This window comes from Rhinoraja longicauda, chromosome 7, assembly GCF_053455715.1.
Source record: "Rhinoraja longicauda isolate Sanriku21f chromosome 7, sRhiLon1.1, whole genome shotgun sequence".
Taxonomy (NCBI): Eukaryota; Metazoa; Chordata; class Chondrichthyes; order Rajiformes; family Arhynchobatidae; genus Rhinoraja; species Rhinoraja longicauda.
In genome coordinates this window covers 7,661,234-7,681,371 of record NC_135959.1, presented here as the reverse complement: position 1 = coordinate 7,681,371, position 20,138 = coordinate 7,661,234, and the positions used below count along the sequence as shown (strand labels likewise).

At 48.7% G+C, this 20,138-nt stretch overlaps 1 protein-coding gene across 2 annotated transcripts in view; it reads left to right on the top strand.

The window, feature by feature from the left end:
* The window catches only part of cd99 (CD99 molecule), a 52,903-nt gene that overhangs the window by 7,897 nt on the left and 24,868 nt on the right, over positions 1-20,138 (top strand). For both annotated transcript variants that reach the window (XM_078402048.1, XM_078402047.1), the window contains exon 2: positions 20,012-20,071. In XM_078402048.1, the coding sequence (XP_078258174.1) occupies positions 20,012-20,071 (60 nt within the window). The remainder of the gene's footprint in view (positions 1-20,011; positions 20,072-20,138) is intronic.

Genomic DNA, 20,138 nt, shown 5'->3' with positions numbered 1-20,138 from the left:
TTTCTAGCCTTCGAAGATCGAAGACATTCTAGCCTTAGAGGGAGTACAGAGAAGGTTCACCAGATTGATCCCTGGGATGGCAGGTCTTTCATATGAAGAAAGACTGGATAGACTAGGCTTATACGCACTGGAATTTAGAAGACTGAGGGGGGATCTTATAGAAACATATAAAATTCTTAAGGGGTTGGAGAGGTTAGATGCGGGAAGATTGTTCCCGATGTTGGGGAAGTCCAGAACCAGGGGTCACAGCTCAAGGATAAGGGGGAAGTCTTTTAGGACCAAGATGAGAAAATATTTCTTCACACAGAGAGTGGTGAGTCTGTGGAATTCTCTGCCACAGAAGGTAGTTGAGGCCAGCTCATTGGCTATATTTAAGAGGGAGTTAGATTTGGCCCTTGTGGCTAAAGGGATCAGGGGGTATGGAGAGGAGGCAGGTACAGGTTACTGAGCTGGATGAAGGGCCGAATGGCCTACTCCTGCACCTATTTTCTATGTTTCTATCTTGGAGAAAAACCCACGAGGTCACGGGGAGTATGTACAAACTCCGTACAGACGGCGCCCGTAGTCGGGATTGGTACCCAGGTGTCTGGTGTTGTCAGGCAGCAATTCTACCGCTGCGCCATCGTGCAACCCTGTTTCTGTTGCGCATTTATCGAACATGATAGGCTCTGTGGCCTCCATCTGTTCTGGGTTTTTGTGTGTGATTGCAGAAGTGAAAGTGGCGACAGAGAATTTTTAAATAACCTAGTGTGTAGCAAGGGACTGCAGATGGACACAAAAATGCTGGAGTAACTCTCCGTAGAGAGCAAATTTTTAAAAATTCAAAAAAACATTTATTCGTAGATAAATAGAAAATAATTGCAGGAGTAGGCCATTCGGCCCTTTGAGCCAGCACTGCCATTCAATGTGATCATGGCTGATCATCCACAGGTACCCCGTTCCTGCCTACTTCCCATATCCCTTGATTCCGCTAGCCCTAAGAACTCCATCTAACTCTCTTTTGAATGCATTCAGTGAATTGGCCTCCACTGCCTTCTGAGGCAGAGAATTCCACAAATTCACAACTCTCTGGGTGAAAAAGTTTTTCCTCATCTCAGTTCTAAATGGCCTACCCCTTATTCTTAAACAGTGGCCCCTCGTTCTGGACTCCCCCCCCCCCCCCCCCCCCCCCCCCCAACATCAGGAACATGTTTCCTGCATCTTGCGTGTCCAATCCCTTGATAATTTTATAATTCAGAGTAAAGAAATTATATACAAACCCAGGAACTGTGCAAAAAGTTCTTCCGACTTTCTCGGAGGCTCAATGCGTCGTAACGTGGTGTTTACAAATTTTATACAACAACCTTGCCACACGTACTCCTGTGGTCTGGAGTGGGCCAGTCGGCAATATTCCCTGGAGAGGGGGGAATGGGTGACGTTTCGGGTTGAGGCCCTTCTTCAGATTGAGAGTCAGGGGAGAGGGAGTGTAGAGATATGGAAGGGTGAGGTGTGAAAACGACAGATCAAAGCAGCCGATGCTAAGGAAATGCACAATGGTCCGTGGTTGGCCGAGGGGAAGGTGTCAAGGAGGCACACGCAATCGGTAAAATTAATCAGAAGGACGGTGAAAGTAGTCGGAGAACTAGGGTGGTGTGGGAGGTACAGAGAGAGAGAGAGGGAGAGCAAGGGTCACTTGAAGTTAGAGAAATCAATATTCACACCGCTGGGCTGTAAAAGCTTCCTAAGCGAAATATGAGGTGTGGTTCCCCCAACTGGCATGGCACGGTGGTGCAGCGGTAGAGTTGCTGCCTTACAGCGAATGCAGCGCCGGAGACTCATGTTCGATCCTGACTACGGGCGCCGTCTGTACGGAGTTTGTACGTTCTCCCCGTGACCTGCGTGGGTTTTCTCCGAGATCTTCGGTTTCCTCCCACACTTCAAAAGACGTACAGGTTTGTAGGTTAATTGACTGGGTAAATGTAAAAATTGTCCCTAGTGTGTGTAGGATAGTGTTAATGTGCGGGGATCGCTGGACGGCGCGGACTCGGTGGGCCGAAGGGCCTGTTTCCGCGCTGTATCTCTAAAAAAAAAAACTGCAGGCGCTGGTTTATACCGAAGATAGACACAAAGTGCTGGAGTAACTCAGCGGGTCGGGCAGCATTTCTGGAGGAAAAGGACGGGTGACGTTTCGGGTTGGATTCCGACCTGAAACGTCACCCATCCTTTTTCTCCACCGATGCTGCCCGACCCGCTGAGTTACTCCAGCACTTTGTGTCTATCTTTCTCGTCTCTTGTACAGGGCGGATCTCCTAGTTTCTTAATGATGTGTAATGTGAAAGAATGTGAATCAGAAGATGGTTCTTGCCCCTGGCATGTCGCAGCCCTTCCTTCATTGTTTAATATCAGACTTTCAGGCTGATGCATTAAGTTTTAATTTGGTCTTTCTATCCACGGTATTAATGGATTGCTCGGACTATCTTTGATCGGTCTTTACTGGCTTTACCTTGCACTGAACGCCATTCACGTTATCCCCTTTATCATGTACCGACATGTACACTATGACTGGCTTGATTGTAATCGTGTTTCGTCTTTCCACTGACTGGAAAGCACGCCACAAAAAGCTCTTCACTGTACACATGACAATAAACTCAAGATAGACGCAAAAAGCTGGAGTAACTCTGCGGGTCAGGCGGCATCTCTGGAGGGAAGGAATGGGTGACGTTTCGGGTCGAGATCCTTCTTCAAACTCAAGATTTAGTTTAGTTTGGAGATACAGCGTGTAAGCGGGCCCTTTGGCCCAATGTTTCCATGCCGACCATCGACCATACATGTGAAGGGTCTCGACCCGAAACGTCACCCATTCCTTCTCTGCCGAGATGCTGCCTGACCTGCCGAGTTGCTCCAGCATTTTGTGAATAAATTGACCATACATGTTCACATGTGTGGCAGAAAATAAACCAAATACCAATTTCTCCACAAATGTCAACATTGCTTTTGAAAAAATAATTTTGGTTGTTTAATTTAGTTTAGAGATACAGCGTGGAAACAGGCCCTTTCGGCCCACCGGGTCGGCGCCGACCAGCGATCCCCGCACATTAACACTATCCTATACCCACTAGGGACAATTTTTACATTTACCAAGCCAATTAACCTACCAACCTGTACGTCTTTGGAGTGTGGGAGGAAACCGAAGATCTCGGAGAAAACCCATGCAGGTCACGGGGAGAACGTACAAACACCGCACAGACCGCACCCGTAGTCGGGATCGAACCCGGGTCTCCGGCGCTGCATTCGCTGTAAGGCAGCAACTCTACCGCTGCGCCACCGTGCCGACCCTTCATGCTAAAGTTGATCGAGGTTTGCAATGCAGAAACGCTCACACAAGTTCTGTGCTTTACACATAAGCGACAATTTACAGAGGCAAATTAACCTGCAGACTTGCACGTTGCTGGAATAAGTTAAGTCCATAAGTGATAGGAGCAGGATTAGCCCATCCGGCCCATCGAGTTTACTCCGCCATTCAATCATGGCTGATCTATTTCTCCCTTCTAGCCCCGTTCTCCTGCCTTCTCCCCATAACCCCTGACACCCGCACTAATTGGGAATGTGGGAGGAAACCAGAGCACAATAGACAATAGGTGCAGGAGGAGGCCATTCGGCCCTTCGAGCCAGCAGCGCCATTCAATGTGATCATGGCTGATCATTCTCAATCAGTACCCCGTTCCTGCCTTCTCCCCATACCCCCTGACTCCGCTATCCTTAAGAGCTCTATCCAGCTCTCTCTTGAATGCATTCAGAGAATTGGCCTCCACTGCCTTCTGAGGCAGAGAATTCCACAGATTCACAACTCTCTGACTGAAAAAGTTTTTCCTCATCCCAGTTCTAAATGGCCTACCCCTTATTCTTAAACTGTGGCCCCTGGTTCTGGACTCCCCCAACATTGGGAACATGTTTCCTGCCTCTAACGTGTCCAACCCCTTAATAATCGTATATGTTTCGATAAGCACCTGGATAAAACCCCCGCACAGACAGCAGCCACAGTCAGGATTGAACCCGGGTCTCTGACCCTGTGAGGTAGCGACTCTACCACTTCGCCACTGTGCAGTATTGGTGGGATATAAATGTTAGTCAAAGTAGAATAACAAAAAAAAGACCTTCGATAATTGTTAGAGCTCATTAGTGCAGCTGTTGTTACACATGAGATGTCCGTGAACTGAGAGCACTTTGCGTGACTTTTGGGTTGCGTTGTTCTTGAATCAATAAGTTGATGAGTTGGCACAGCGATGGTGAGGTTGCCTTTGGGACTTCCCCAGCCTCCTTTCAATTTTCGATTTGAGCTGAGCTGGAGAAGAGGGCAATTCATTTAGATGCATTAATTTTGTTTCCGTTTGGATGCGGTGTGAGGGCTTGGCAGCTTTTTGGCAGATTTGTGGATTCCAACAATGCAGCACAGGGCGGCACGGTGGCACAGCGGTAGAGCAACCGCCTCACAGCGCCAGAGACGCGAGTTCCATCCTTGACTACGGGCGCTGTCTGTACGGAGTTTGTACGTTCGTCCCGTGACCTGCGTGGGTTTTCTCCGAGATCTTCGGTTTCCTCCCACACTCCAAAGACGTACAGGTTTGTAGGTTACTTGGCTAGGTATAAATGTAAAATTGTCCCCAGTGTGTGTAAGATAGTGTTAATGGGCGGGGATCGCTGGTCGGTGCGGACTCCAGCACTCTGTGTCCTTACCTGTAGTTTGCCACCCACCTGAAGTGCAATTGGGGGGGGGGGGGGGGGGGGGGGTGGGGTGGTGGTGACGAGCAAGATAAGGACCAGGTTGCATCGAAGTAACCTGGAATAACTTAGCGGGTCAAGCAACATTTCTGGAGAAAAGGAATAGGTGACCTTTCAGGTCGAGACCCTTCTTCAGACTGGTTCAGGATAAGGGAAACAAAATATATAGATGTTGATGTACAGTAGAGGGATAAAGAACAATGAATGAAAGATATGCAACAAAGTCATGGTGACAAAGTAAGTTGGGGAGTGGGATTGAATATACTTTGAGAGCCAGCATGGACTTGATGGGCCAAATGGCTCTCTGGTGTTATGAGATACATATGAACATGGCATGCCGTTTTTGTCTGCTTGTTTGAACTGCAGAAAGGCTGCAAACGTTACCACATTGCACTCGTGTGGGTAGGAACTGCAGATGCTATTTTAAACCGAAGATAGACATAAAGTGCTGGAGTAACTCAGCGGGACAGGCAGCATCTCAGGAGAGGGGGAATGGGTGACGTTTTTCGGGTCGACCTGCTTCTTCGGACTCGACTCGGTCTGAAGAAGGGTCTCGACCCGAAACGTCACCCATTCCTTCTCTCCGGAGATGCTGCCTGGTTACTCCAGCACTTTGTGTCAAACCACATTGCACTCGTCAATGTTACTTCCTCTCGAACCAACTAACTTCAGTCACGCGAGGAGCTCTTGGTATCCTGAGCATCCCACACATCTCCAACCCTCGGTGGTACTTTGTTTATTTGTCACAGGTAACGTGGGTACAGTAAATTTCACTTTTGTATCCCGTTCAGTACAAGTATCACTGTACATAAGCACTTAGATAGAGTCAAAGCAAGAGAAAGAGGAAAATAAAGCTTCTGTGGTTATTTGTGAGCATTTGATCAAAGCAGGAACATACCGAAGGTATCGCAAAATACTGGAGTAGCTCAGCGGGTCAGGCAGCATCTCTGGAGAGCAGGAATGGGTGATGTTTCGGGTCGAGACCCTTCTTCAGAAGGGACATACCTCCAGAAGGGCCCCCAGCTGAACGCCCTATATAAAAAGAAATAAAATCTAGTCTAACAAGAGACATGACACAATGTTACTTATTCCTGTTAGTCAGAGAGTCATAGAGTGATACAGTGTGGAAACAGGCCCTTCGGCCCAAATTGCCCACACATGTCCTAGCTACACTAGTCCCGTGTTTGGTCCATATCCTTCCAAACCTGACCTATCCATGTACCCGTCTAACTGTTTCTGAAACGTTGGGATAGTCCCAGCCTCAACCACCTCCTCTGGCACCTTGTTCCATACACCCACCGCCCTTTGCGTGGAAAAAGATACCCCTCAGATTCCTATTAAATCTTTTCCCCTTCACCTTAATCCTATGTCCTCTGGTCCACGATTCACCTGCTCTGGGCAAGAGACTCTGTGCATCTACCCGATCTATTCCTCTCATGATTTTATACTCGTGATTTGACACGTCTCAGATGATCATCGAGTGTGTAGCAGTGAGACGGTGTACAGCTTTGCCAGTTTGGCGCCATTTCCAAGTCCCATCTGTTGTAAGTGCAGGGATCTCGACCTGGCCATGAAGGCCCGTTGCCATGGCGACGTCGCAGGGCCGGCCTGGCCCAGCGTGGCCGTTGGCGTCCTCCTCCGCCACCGTAGGCCGCGTCCGGTCCACTTGCGCGGCCTCTTGGAGCGGCTCCCGGCCCAGCCGAGCCCCAGGCTGCTGCAGGGCCTCCAGCGGCCCACTCCCCATGTCGAGGCCGTGCAAGCCCTCCCGCAGCCAGTCAATGGGAGACTGCCTGTGTAAACGCAGCCTGTGTAAAGCCCACAGATGTTCAGCGTGCAACAGTAACTGGATCACTGAACGCGAGAGACAAGAGCGTTTAATTGTCACCTGCACTGGGAACTGAACAATGAATTCCTACTTGCTGCACCTTTAGGGCCAAATTAGTGGAACAGAACAATAAATACAAAGCACCTATTAATAATACAATACAATACAATATATCTTTATTGTCATTGTACAGGGGTACAACGAGATTGGGAATGCGCCTCCCATACGATGCAATAAATTAATTAGCTAATCAGTATTAATTTATACAACCCAATGAAACAAATTGTAACAGTTTTAAAACAGAATAAAGTGCAAGTAGATCTGTGCCGGTTCACTGTGCGATGTGACCATCCGGCTCAGCAGGACCAGTTCATAGCAGCTATGGCCCTGGGGATGAAGCTGTTCCTGAGTCTGGAGGTGCGGGCGTAGAAGGCCTTGTATCGTCTGCCCGATGGTAGAAGTTCGAACAGACTGTTGCTGGGGTGTGAAGAGTCTTTGTGGATGCTGGTAGCAATCAATTAATAATAATAATAATAATAATACATTTTATTTATATAGCGCTTTTCATATACTCAAAGACGCTTTACAGAGATTTTGAGAACATAGGGAAATTAATAAATAGATAAATAAGTAAATAAATAAATGAACAGAGAAAGGAGACAGTAGGTGAGGTGACCTTCAGTGGTTGAAGGCAGTACTGAACAGGTGAGACTTCAGCGATGTTTTGAATGTGGTGAGTGTGGGGGAGTCTCTAACGGTTTGGGGTAATGAGTTCCATAGGGTGGGAGCAGCGATGGAGAAAGCCCTGTCCCCCCAGGATCTGAGTTTAGTCCGGATGTGGGGGGATAGGAGATTGGCAGCGGCAGAGCGGAGGGTGCAGGTGGGAGTGTGCCTGTGGAGGAGGTCGGTCAGGTAGGATGGGGCCAGGTTATGGAGGGCTTTGTAGGTTATGAGGAGGATTTTGTACTTAATAACCTTTCTATCAATAATTACAATAAATTATTAGCAGTACGAGGTCACCGGACCACCGCTGATTTTGCTTACAGTACTTTTGTTTCCAGAGCCTTTCTGGATGATGGACACAAATAACTGGAGTTGAAGTCGGCGGGTCAGACAGCATCTGTGGAGAAAACTGATAGGTGACGTTTCGGGCCGAGACCCCTCCTCAGACTGAGAGTCAGGGGAGAGGAAAACAAGAGACATTGACGGTGAAGTAGAGAGATGTCGAACAGATGTAGGAAAGATATGCAACAAAAAAAAAACGATGATAAAGGGAACAGGCCATTTTTTGGCTAGGGACAAACGAGCTACTGAGACTCAACAAGATGACTTTGAGGCTATTACCACCTGGGTGGGGGAGGGATGGAGAGAGAGGGGATGCAGCGATTACCTGAAGTTAGAGAAGTCAAGATAGGTGGGGGAGGGATGGAGAGAGAGGGGATGCAGCGATTACCTGAAGTTAGAGAAGTCAAGATAGCGGCACGGTAGCGCAGCGGTAGAGTTGCTGCTTTACAGCGAATGCAGCGCCGGAGACTCAGGTTCGATCCTGACTACGGGTGCTGCACTGTAAGGAGTTTGTACGTTCTCCCCGTGACCTGCGTGGGTTTACTCCGAGATCTTCGGTTTCCTCCCACACTCCAAAGACGTACAGGTATGTAGGTTAATTGGCTGGGTAAATGTAAAAAATTGTCCCTAGTGTGTGTAGGATAGTGTTAATGTGCGGGGATCGCTGGGCGGCACGGACTTGGAGGGCCGAAAAGGCCTGTTTCCGGCTGTATATATATGATATGATGATGAAGATTCGTACCGCTGGGTTGTAAGCTGCCCAAGCAAAATACGAGGTGGTGTTCCTCCAATTTGCATGAGGCCTCACTCACTCTGACAATAGAGAAGGCCCAGGATAGAAAGGTTATTATGGGAGTGGGAGGGGGTGGCAAGCACGGGCTTGGCGATCGTTTCGCTGAACACCTCTGCTCAACCCGCCTAAACCTACCTGATCTCTCGGTTGCTAAACCCTTAACTCCCCCTCCCACTCCCACACTGACCTTTCTGTCCTGGGCCTCCTCCACTGTCAGAGTGAGGCCCAGCGCAAATTGGAGGAACAGCATCTTTTATTTTGCTTGGGTAGCTTACAGCCCAGTGGTATGGATATTGACTTCTCTAACTTCAAGTAACCCTTGTTTCCCCTCTCTCTCTCTCCATCCTTCCCCCTACCTAGTTCTCCGTTCAGTCTGACTGTCCCTGATTACATTTTATCTCTGTTTGCTTTATTACCTTCTCCTAGCCAACAATGATCTATTCTACATTTTCCTTGAGCTTTGCTCCCTTTGATGGCTAGTTCCCACACCTTGCACTTCCTTGTTGAAAAAATCATTCACGCATTCATTTCCTCCCGCCTAGACTACTGCAACTCCCTATACACTGGGATCAGCTAATCATCCCTGTCCCGCCTGCAATTGGTCCAAAACTCCGCAGCGAAACTCCTGACGGGTGCCCGTAAAAGGGACCACATCACCCCGATTCTGGCCTCTCTCCACTGGCTCCCAGTACGGTACAGAATCAACTTCAAGCTCCTCCTATTCACATACAAAGCCCTAAACGGGCTTGCCCACCCCCATAATCAAAAATCTTCTAACCCACCACTCTATCTCCAGGTCCCTCAGGTCGGCCGACTTGGGGCTACTCACTATCCCGCGGTCTAGGCTTAAGCTCAGGGGTGACCGCGCTTTTGCGGTTGCAGCTCCTAGACTGTGGAACAGCATCCCTCTCCCCATCAGAACTGCCCCCTCCATCGACTCCTTTAAGTCCAGGCTCAAAACCTATTTCTACTCCCTTGCGTTTGAGGCCCTCTGAGGGGGCGCTGTGAACTGTTTATGTATGTGCTGTTATGTTTGTGTGCCATTGTATGTTCGTTTCTTAGTACCTGAACTGATGTACAGCACTTTGGTCAACGTGGGTTGTTTTTAAATGTGCTGTACAAATAAAATTGACTTGCCTTGACTTATCTCTGTATCTCCAACTCCCCTGACCCTCAGTCTGAAGGGTCACGACCCGAAATGTCACCCATGCCTCCTCTCCAGATGTGTCTTTCTACGAGAGAAAGACCACCTGTTTTAATTTAAATAAAATGACCAGAGACGTCACCCTGTTTGTGATAGAAACAACAGATTTGAAATTCATCAGAGTGTTGCCTGCAGACCATCGTGTTCTTTCCATCTCTTTGGCTTGGAGACACAAGTGAGACATTGGAGACGTTCTCTGCTGTCTGTTTACCAGAAGTTGACCGGAGGAGGTAGTTGAGGCAGGTGCTAGGTTAATTCCCGGAATGGCAGGACTGTCATATGTTGAAAGACTGGAGCGACTAGGCTTGTATACACTGGAATTTAGAAGGATGAGAGGAGATCTTATCGAAACGTATAAGATTATTAAGGGGTTGGACACGTTAGAGGCAGGAAACATGTTCCCAATGTTGGGGGAGTCCAGAACAAGGGGCCACAGTTTACGAATAAGGGGTAGGCCATTTAGAACTGAGATGAGGAAAAGCTTTTTCAGTCAGAGAGAGTTGTGAATCTGTGGAATTCTCTGCCTCAGAAGGCAGTGGAGGCCAATTCTCTGAGCTAGATAGAGCTCTTGAGGATAGCGGAGTCAGGGGGTATGGGGAGAAGGCAGGAACGGGGTACTGATTGAGAATGATCAGCCATGATCACATTGAGTGGCGGTGCTGGCTCGAAGGGCCGAATTGTCTATTGTGCTATTGTGCTATTGTCTATTGTGCTATCACCCTCTTTCAGAAACGTTTAGGCAGGTACATGGATAGGACAGGTTTAGAGGGCTATGGGACAAACACAGGCAGGTGGAACTAGTGTAGTGTAGTTTGGTTTAGTTTAGAGATACAGCGCGAAAAACAGGCCGTTCGGCCCACCGACCAGCGATCCCCCTCACAATGATTCTATCCTACACACACCAGGGACAATTTACATTTATACCAAGCCAATTAACCTACAAACCTGTACGTCTTTGGAGCGTGGGAGGAAACGGAAGATCTCGGGGGGGGGGGGGGAACCTCACGGGGAGAACGCACAAACTCCGTACAGACAGCGCCCGCGGTCGGGATCAAACCGGGATCTCTGGCGCTGTAAACGCTGTAAGTCAGCAACTCTACCGCTGTGCAACCGTGCTGCCCAGTGTAGATGAGACATGTTGACCGGTGTGGGCAAGTTGGACCATAGGGCTTGTTTCCACGCTGGATGACTCTGACTCAATTACGTTTTTCTTTGGCACACTGGATATCACACCGTGATATTATGTGGACTATTGACCTTGAGTTTTAATGTGAACAGAACTCTGTTGAACTTCCCAGTAAAGGGAGGTTCCTCTGTTCTCTGTCCTCTTTGTGCACCTCATGCTGTGCTTAGCTTTGCTGACCTTTGAGTCTGACAACTGATGCACATGCAAATTATTTCATTGTGTGGGCATGTCTGTAAATATGCACTGTGTATAATTTCAGTGCTTTGTTGAGTGGTGTGGGCTGAATCACCTGCAGCTCAACACCCAACAAGACTAAAGAGTTAGTGGCGGACTTTAGGAGGTGTGGATGTGCAGTTTATCAAGGATACAATACCTTGGAGTTTAAGGAATGGGTGACGTTTCAGGTTGATATCCTTCTGAAGAAGGGTCTTGACCCGAAACGTCACACATTGATCGTCCACAATCAATAACCCGTGCCTGCCTTCTTCCCAATTCTGCTCCAAGAACTTTGTTTAGTTTAGAGATACAGCGCGGAAACAGGCCCTTCGGCCCACCGGGACCGTGCCGCCCAGCGATCCCCGCACATTAACACTCTCCTACACCCACTAGGGACAATTTTTACATTTGTCCAGCCAATTAACCTACAAACCTGTACGTCTTTGGAGTGTGGGAGGAAACCGAAGATCTCGCAGAAAACCCACGCAGGTCACGGGGAGAACGTACAAACTCCGTACAGACGGCGCCCGTAGTCGGGATCGAACCCGAGTCTCCGGTGCTGCATTCGCTGTAAGGCAGCAACTTTACCGCTGCGCCACCGTGACGCCCGTACAGGCGATGTACATTTAGCGTCTGCTCACCCTTTTTGGTTTAAAGAGATAAACAACCAAGCACATTCTGACATGCTAAGAGTGCTAAGAGTGTGCAGATGTGCACATTAATTTCTCATTTGCGACTGTTTCGCATCTGTGCCCACAAGTAAACAAGGTTTTAATTTCCGAACATTTTCGACACGACTTTTCAAAATCAGCAAGTCTTTCAATTGATACACTTTTCCTCATGACTTCTCCTATCTTGTAAATAATTTGCTACACTTTTTTGCCATGTCTGATTAGATATTCCTGATTCAATTTGCACGTCATTGGAAAGCTCAGGGACTCGGTGCAAGGGCATTGTGAATGCTGGTCTCGAACATAGAAACATAGAAAATAGGTGCAGGCAGGAGGAGGCCATTCGGCCCTTCGAGCCAGCACCACCATTCATTGTGATCATCCACAATCAGTAACCCGTGCCTGCCTTCTCCCCATATCCCTTGATTCCACTAGCCCCTGGAGCTCTATCTAACTCTCTTTTAAATTCATCCAGTGAATTGGCCTCCACTGCCCTCTGTGGCAGAGAATTCCACAAATTCACAACTTTCTGGGTGAACTTTTTTTTCCTCACCTCAGTTTTAAATGGCCTCCCCTTTATTCTTAGACTGTGTGGCCCCTGGTTCTGGACTCGCCCAACATTGGGAACATTTTTTGAATGCCTGATTGGAAATGGCGGAAAGTGCATTAGGAGCGTTATTGTTTTGTAAATCGTTTTGGTTTAAAAAAAAAGATTCATAAGATCACAAGTGATAGCATCATTTGCCACTCAGCTGTCACCAGAGATGGCGGTGGAGGCAGATACATACAAAACTAGAATGTCAGAGACTTTTGGATAGGCACGTGGATATGCAAAGAATGGAGGGATATGGATTACGTGCAGGCAGACAACTTAGTCTTGGCATCAGGTGTGGCAGAGATGTTGTGGGCCGAATGGCCTGTCCTTGTGCTGTACTGTTCAGGTTATCATAAGATCATAGGCGACAGGAGCAGAATTAGGCCATTCGGCCCATCAAGTCTACTCCGCCATTCAATCATGGCTGATCTATCTCTCCCTCCTAACCCCATTCTCCTCCCTCTTAACCCCTGACACCCGTACTAATGAGATTTTTTTAGATTTAGAGATACAGCGCGGAAACAGGCCCTTCGGCCCACCGGGTCCGTGCCGCCCAGCGATCCCCGCACATTAACACTAACCCACTACGGACAATGTTTACATTTGCCCAGCCAATTAACCTACATACCTGTACGTCTTTGGAGTGTGGGAGGAAACCGAAGATCTCGGAGAAAACCCACGCAGGTCACGGGGAGAAACTTCGTACAGACGGCGCCCGTAGTCGGGATCGAACCCGAGTCTCCGGCGCTGCATTCGCTGTAAGGCAGCAACTCTACCGCTGCGCCACCGTGCCGCCGTGGTACGGGTAGAGGAATCTAACCCGGGTTCAATCCTGACTACGGGTGCTGCCTGTGCGGAGTTTGTACGGTCTCCCCGTGACCTGGGTGGGTTTTCTCCGGGTGCTCCGTTTTCCTCCCCACATGCTGAAGGCGTGCAGGTTTAAAGGTTAATTGGCTTCGGTAAATTGCCCCCAGTGTGTAGGATGCAAGACTGGGATAACACAGCACTAGCCTACAGGTAATCGTTGGTCGGAGTGGCCTCGGTGGGCTGAAGGGCCTGTTTCCACTCTCCATCTCTAAACAAAACACTCGCCTCGTCTTTCATAGTCTGCAGGGAAGAACGGGTAAACTTTGAGCATGTTTTGGGTATTTCTGTTGGCCGAAATGATTCAGTTTAGTTTAGCTTACTTATTGTCACGTGTACCGAGGTACAGTGAAAAGCTTTTGTTGCATGCCAAACAGTCAACAGAAAGACAATACGTGATTACAGTCGAGCCATTCACAGTGTAGTTGTGCTCCTAATGATAGCGGAGTCATGTAGTCAGGGAGAGGGCAGGAACGGGGTACTGATTGTGGATGATCAGCCATGATAGCGCAGCGGTAGAGTTGCTGCTTTACAGCGAATGCAGCGCCGGAGACTCAGGTTCGATCCTGACTACGGGTGCTGCACTGTAAGGAGTTTGTACGTTCTCCCCGTGACCTGCGTGGGTTTTCTCCGAGATCTTCGGTTTCCTCCCACACTCCAAAGACGTACAGGTATGTAGGTTGATTGGCTGGGTAAATGTAAAAATTGTCCCTGGTGGGTGTAGGATAGTGTTAATGTACGGGGATCGCTGGGCGGCGCGGACTTGGAGGGCCGAAAGGGCCTGTTTCCGGCTGTATATATATGATGATATGATCACATTGAATGGCGGTCGGTGCTGGCTCGAAGGGCGAATGGCCTACTCCTGCCCCTGTTGTCTATTGTCTATAGTTCAATTTAGTTTACTGTCACGTGTACCGAGGTCCAGTGAATAGCTTTTGTTGCGTGCTAACCAGGTACATAATATGTGTGCAGATATATGATAAAGGGAATAACGTACATAACCTTTAGTGCAAGACAAGGCCAGTAAAGTCCAAACAAAGATAGTCCGAGGGTCTCCAATGAGGTAGGTAGTAGTTCAGCGCTGTTCTCTGCTTGTTGTAGGATGTTTCCGTTCAGTTGCCTGACAACAGCACCTCGTATTTTGCCTGGGCAGTTTGCAGCCCAGCGGTATGAACATCGACTTCTCCAACTTTAGATAGTTCCTCTGTCCCTCTCTGCCCCTCCTCCGTCCCAGATCTCCCTCTATCTTCCTGTCTCCACTTATATCCTTCCTTTGTTCCGCCCCCCTGACATCAGCCTGAAGAAGGGTCTCGACCCGAAACGTCACCCATTCCTTCTTTCCCGAGATGCTGCCTGACCTGCTGAGTTACTCCAGCATTTTGTGAATAAATACCTTCGATTTGTACCAGCATCTGCAGTTATTTTCTTATATAACAGTTGTACAGTTGAGTCTGATGAAGGGTCTCGACCCAAAACATCACCCAGACCCTCCATCCAGAGATGCTGCCTGTCCCTCTGAGTTACTCGAGCATTTTGTGTCTATCTTCGGTTCAAACCAGCATCTCCAGTTCCTTCCTACAACAGGGCGGCACGGTAGCGCAGCGGTAGAGTTGCTGCTTTACAGCGAATGCAGCGCCGGAGACACAGGTTCGATCCTGACTACGGGTGCTGCACTGTAAGGAGTTTGTACGTTCTCCCCGTGACCTGCGTGGGTTTTCTCCGAGATCTTCGGTTTCCTCCCACACTCCAAAGACGTACAGGTATGTAGGTTAATTGGCTGGGTAAATGTAAAAATTGTCCCTAGTGGGTGTAGGATAGTGTTAATGTACGGGGATCACTGGGCGGCACGGACTTGGAGGGCCGAAAAGGCCTGTTTCCGGCTGTAGATATATGATATGAACAGTTGCCCGTCTGAAAGTCTGGCATCCAGTTTATCCACGTTTGAGGCATTCATTTTATAAAATTTTATTTTTTTAAAATTTAATTTTTTTTAAAATTAATTACAGTCCATATAACAACAACAGTAAACCCCATCCCTCCCCTTCCCTACATAATCATGAATACAAACAAACAAAAACAAACAAATAAATAAATAAAAATAAATAAATTTAAAAAAAAACATAACTACAATGTGACAAAAAAAGAAAAAAGCACAAAAAACATGAGTCAAGGTAATTTTCACAAGTCAAATATTTCAGTATTTTCACTGCTGGATTCAAAGAAGTGTGGCATTGAGGGGATAGTTTTACTTGTCCTTAATATGCTGCAGCACTGGGTTCCATATGTTGAAGAACATTTGAGGGTTGCCAGACAATTCATATCTCAGCCTCTCTACGTGTGAGATGCCCATTAATTCTCTTAACCAAGTCTCAAACTGAGGAGCAGAGTCTGATTTCCATAGTTTCAAAACACATCTGTTGGCAATCACCATACCATAAACCAAGATCGTGCGAGCATTATAGTCTAGCTTCTCGAGCGTTGTGGAAAACCCAAATAGAGCGGTTTCAGGGTCCTGGAGTTAAAGTGACGTTTAAAACAGTAGAGTACCATTGAAATGAAAGACACCAAAAGTTGTGAAGTTTTGGACAAGTCCAAAAGTGGTGAGCGAGTGTACCCTCATTCATTCTTCATCATATTTTGAATCTTTGTAGCAAGTTGATCAGACACACAATGCCGAGCGACCGAGAACCAGGATGGCTCTGTGGCCCTGCTGGCTGAGCTGGTGGTAGTAGAACATAGAAAATAAGGGCGGCACGATGATGTGGTGTTAGAGCTACTGCCTTACAGCGCCAGAGACCCGGGTTCGATCCTGTCTACGAATGCTTGTCTGTACGGAGTTTGTACGTTCTCCCCGTGACCTCCGAGATCTTCGGTTTTCTCCCACACTCCAAAGACATACGGGTTTGTATGCGAGGTGGCTTGGTATAAATGTAAAACTGTCCCTAGTGTGCGGGGATCGCTGGCTGCCCGAAGGGCCTGTTTCCGCGCTGTATCTCTGAAAACTAAAACAGCCACAGCACACGAACAGGCCCTTCAGCCCACAATGCCTGTGCCGAACATGATGCCAAGACCATCTCTTATCACTCTGTACGTAACCCACATCCCTCCATTCCATGTCCCCTATCGAAAAGTCTTTTAAATGTCTCTGTCGTATCTGCCTCAACCACCACCCCTGACAGCTCGTTCCACGTGCTCACTGCACTCCTTGTTTAAAGTCTAACCTAAACTTGCCCCCACATATCTCCTTTAAACTTTGTCTCGCCCTCTCACCTTAAAGCTATGTCCGTTAGTATTTGATCCCCCCCCCCCCATCCTGGGAAAGACAAGATACTGGCCGTCTACCCTGACTGCCTCTCAGAATTTTATACACAAATTGGTTTATTGTTATCGTGTGTCACCGAGACACAATGAGAACCTTTATTCGCGCTGTACATGAATGTAATCAAGTACATACGTTCACACTGCCTTTGCCAAGGACATTAGCAGAATCAAGGACGTGTCTCGCCCCCGCCACTCCCACGCCTCCCCTCTCCCATCAGGCAAGAGGTACAGAAGTGTGAAAACGCACACCTCCAGATTCAGGGACACGTTTCTCTTCCCAGCTGTCATCAGGCAAGTGAACCGTCCTATCAACAACTAGAGACCAGTGCTGTAGAATTCTCTGCCTCAGAGGGCAGTGGAGGCCAATTCTCTGAATACATTCAAGAGAGAGCTAGATAGAGCTCTTAAGGATAGCGGAGTCAGGGGGTATGGGGAGAAGGCAGGAACGGGGTACTGATTGAGAATGATCAGCCATGATCACATTGAATGGCGGTGCTGTCTCGAAGGGCCGAATGGCCTCCTCCTGCACCTATTGTCTATTGCTGAACTGCTATCTACCTCATTGGATACCCTCAGATTATCTTTAATTGGACTTTACTGGACCTTACCTTGAACGAGCCGTTATTCCCTTTATCCCGTTTCAATATACTGTGGATGGCTCGATTGTAATCGTGGATAGCCTTTCCGCTGACAAAAAGCTTTTCACTGTACCTTGGAACACGTGACAAGGATCTGAACCAAAAGGAAACTATGACAGATTGTGCAGAGAGAAAAATACCAGAGTGCAGCGTTAATTCTCTGCCTCAGAAGGCAGTGGAGGCCAAGTCTCTGAATGCATTCAAGAGAGAACTAGATAGAGCTCTTAAGGATAGCGGAGTCAGGGGGTATGGGGAGAAGGCAGGAATGGGGTACTGATTGAGAATGATCAGCCATGATCACATTGAATGGTGGTGCTGGCTCGAAGGGCTGAATGGCCTACTCCTGCACCTATTGTCTAATGTTTCAGCTCTAGATTTTTTTTTTAAATGCAAGGGCTACATTGAGGTAGGCTGGGAGCAAAGTTCTTAAACTTTCAAGCCAAAGCATTATCTTTCTGCTGACTGGTTAGCATGCAACAAAAAGCCTTTCACTGCACCTCGGGACACGTGATAATAAACGAATCTAAACTAAATTAACCTAAGCTAGAAGGTAGACACAAAATGCTGGAGTAACTCAGCGGGTCAGGCAGCATCTCAGGAGAGAAGGAATGGGTGACGTTTCAGTCTGAAGAAGGGTCTCGACCCGAAACGTCACCCATTCCTTCTCTCCAGAGATGCTGCCTGACCTGCTGAGGAACTCCAGCATTTTGTGTCTACCTTCGATTTAAACCAGCACCTGCACTTTTTTTTCCTCCAAAACTAAACTAGATTTGTTCTTTGCTTCAGATTCCAGCAACTTGCACCTCCATAACTGAAAAAGTGTTCCCCATTTATTTCGCATAAAACCTTCAGTGAAACTCGGTGTACTTATTTGAATAATCTCAGTCTAATGTAGACTAGCCATAGACTTTTACGCTCTGGCTAGGCTACCATTGAAACCAAAGGAAAGTACTTAAGAATAAGGGGTAGGCCATTTAGGACTGAGATGAGGAAAAACTTTTTCACCCAATGAGTTGTGAATCTGTGGAATTCTCTGCCACGGAAGGCAGTGGAGGCCAATTCACTGGATGTTTTCAAGAGAGAGTTGGATTTAGTTCTTAGGGCTAATGGAATCAAGGGATATATATATATATATATGTGTGTGTGTGTGTGTGTGTGTGTATATATATAAATATACGTAAAATAATATGTGTATGTACAGGAAGGAATTGCAGATGCTGGTTTACACGGAGGATGCACGCAAAATGCTGGAGTAACTCAGTGGGACAGGCAGCATCTCTGAGGGGAAGGAATGGGTGACATTTCGGGTCGGGACCCTTCTTCAGACTGAGAGCCGGGGAGAGGGAAACCGGAGATATGGAAGGGTACTGTGTGAAAACGACAAATCAAAGCAGACGATCAAGGAAATGTAGAATGGATCATTGTTGGCGAGGGGGAAGGTGAAAGCGAGGCATACATAGAGTGAAGATAATCGCGGAGGGCAGCGAAACGGGTCGGAGAACTAGGGTGGGGGAGGGACGGAGAGAGGGAGGGGGAAAGGGAGGGGTACTTGAAGGTAGAGAAACCAAATTCATACCACTGGGTTGTAAGCTGCCCAAGCGAAACAGGATGTGCTGTTCCTCCAATTTGTGCTGGGCCTCATTCTGACAGTGGAGGAGGCCCAGGACAGGAAGGTCAGTGTGGGAATGGGAGGGGAAGTTGAAGTGTTCAGCAACCGGGAGATTGTGTAGGCCTCGGCGGCGGTCTCAGCAGAGGTGTACAGCGAATAGATTGCTGTTATGATGGGTTTGTTGAGTGTTTTATATGAGCACTAAACCAAGTGGACCCGTTGGGCCCAAGCCTCTCCTGCATTGGTGCAAAATCTCTCTCCTCCCCCCTCCCCCTCCCCTTCCTCCCCCCTCCCCTTTCCTCCCCCCTCCCCCTTCCTCCCCCCTCCCCCTTCCTCCCCCCTCCCCCTTCCTCCCCCCTCCCCCTTCCTCCCCCTCCTCCCCTCCCCCTCCTCCTCCCCCTTCACTCCTCCCCCTTCACTCCCCCCCTCCAACCCCCCTCCCATTCCATCCCCTACAACGCCCCTTATCCTCCCCTCCCTCCCTCCTCCTTCCTTCCCTCCCTCCCTCCCCCTCCCCTTCCCCTCCTCCCTCCTCCCCCTCCCCCACTCCATCCCCCTCAACTCCCCTTATCCTCTCCTTCCCTCCTCTCACTCGTCCCTCCCTCCCCTTCCCCTCCTCCCCCTCCCCTCCCCCCTCCATCCCCCCTCCCACTCCACCCACCTCCCACTCCAACCCCCTCAACGCCCCTTATCCTCCCCTCCCTCCCTCCTCCCCTTCCCCTCCTCCCCTCCCCTCCCCCCCTCCATCCCCCTCCCACTCCAACCCCCTCAACGCCCCTTATCCTTCCCTCCCTCCCTCCCCCTCCCCTTCCCCTCCTCCCCTCCCTCCCCTCCCCTTCCCCTCCTCCCCTCCCCTCCCCCCTCCATCCCCCTCCCACTCCATCCCCCTCAACTCCCCCTTATCTTCCCCTCCCTCCTCCCTCCCTCCTCCTCCCCTCACTCCTCCCTCCCTCTCTTCTCTTCCCCCCCCCCACCCAATTGCCCTCAACCCCACTTATCCTCCCTACTCCCCCCCCCCCCTCCCTAGGAGATTGGTTTAAACTTTAAAATGTGAGTGACTTTAAAAATATAACACCGATGTCAATGAAACTTCTTCCATTGGCACCAAAGGGACGACGGTGAGTAAGTTGGGCCGAGAATTGTCGCGCTATCGTGCACCGTTTTGTCTGTAGTTCAGGAACAAACAAACAAATGAGAGTTTTAGTATATAGATGTGAGTGGTTTGTGTGTGGAAATTGATTTCAATTGTTCTATTTTACCATTCAGGAGATGATGGTGGTTTCGACCTTGAAGACGCATTGGGAGATGATCATACTCCACCGTCACGTAAGTAGCCACTCTATTAATATTGACACGGTGGCGCAGCGGTAGAGTTGCTGCCTCACAGCGCTTG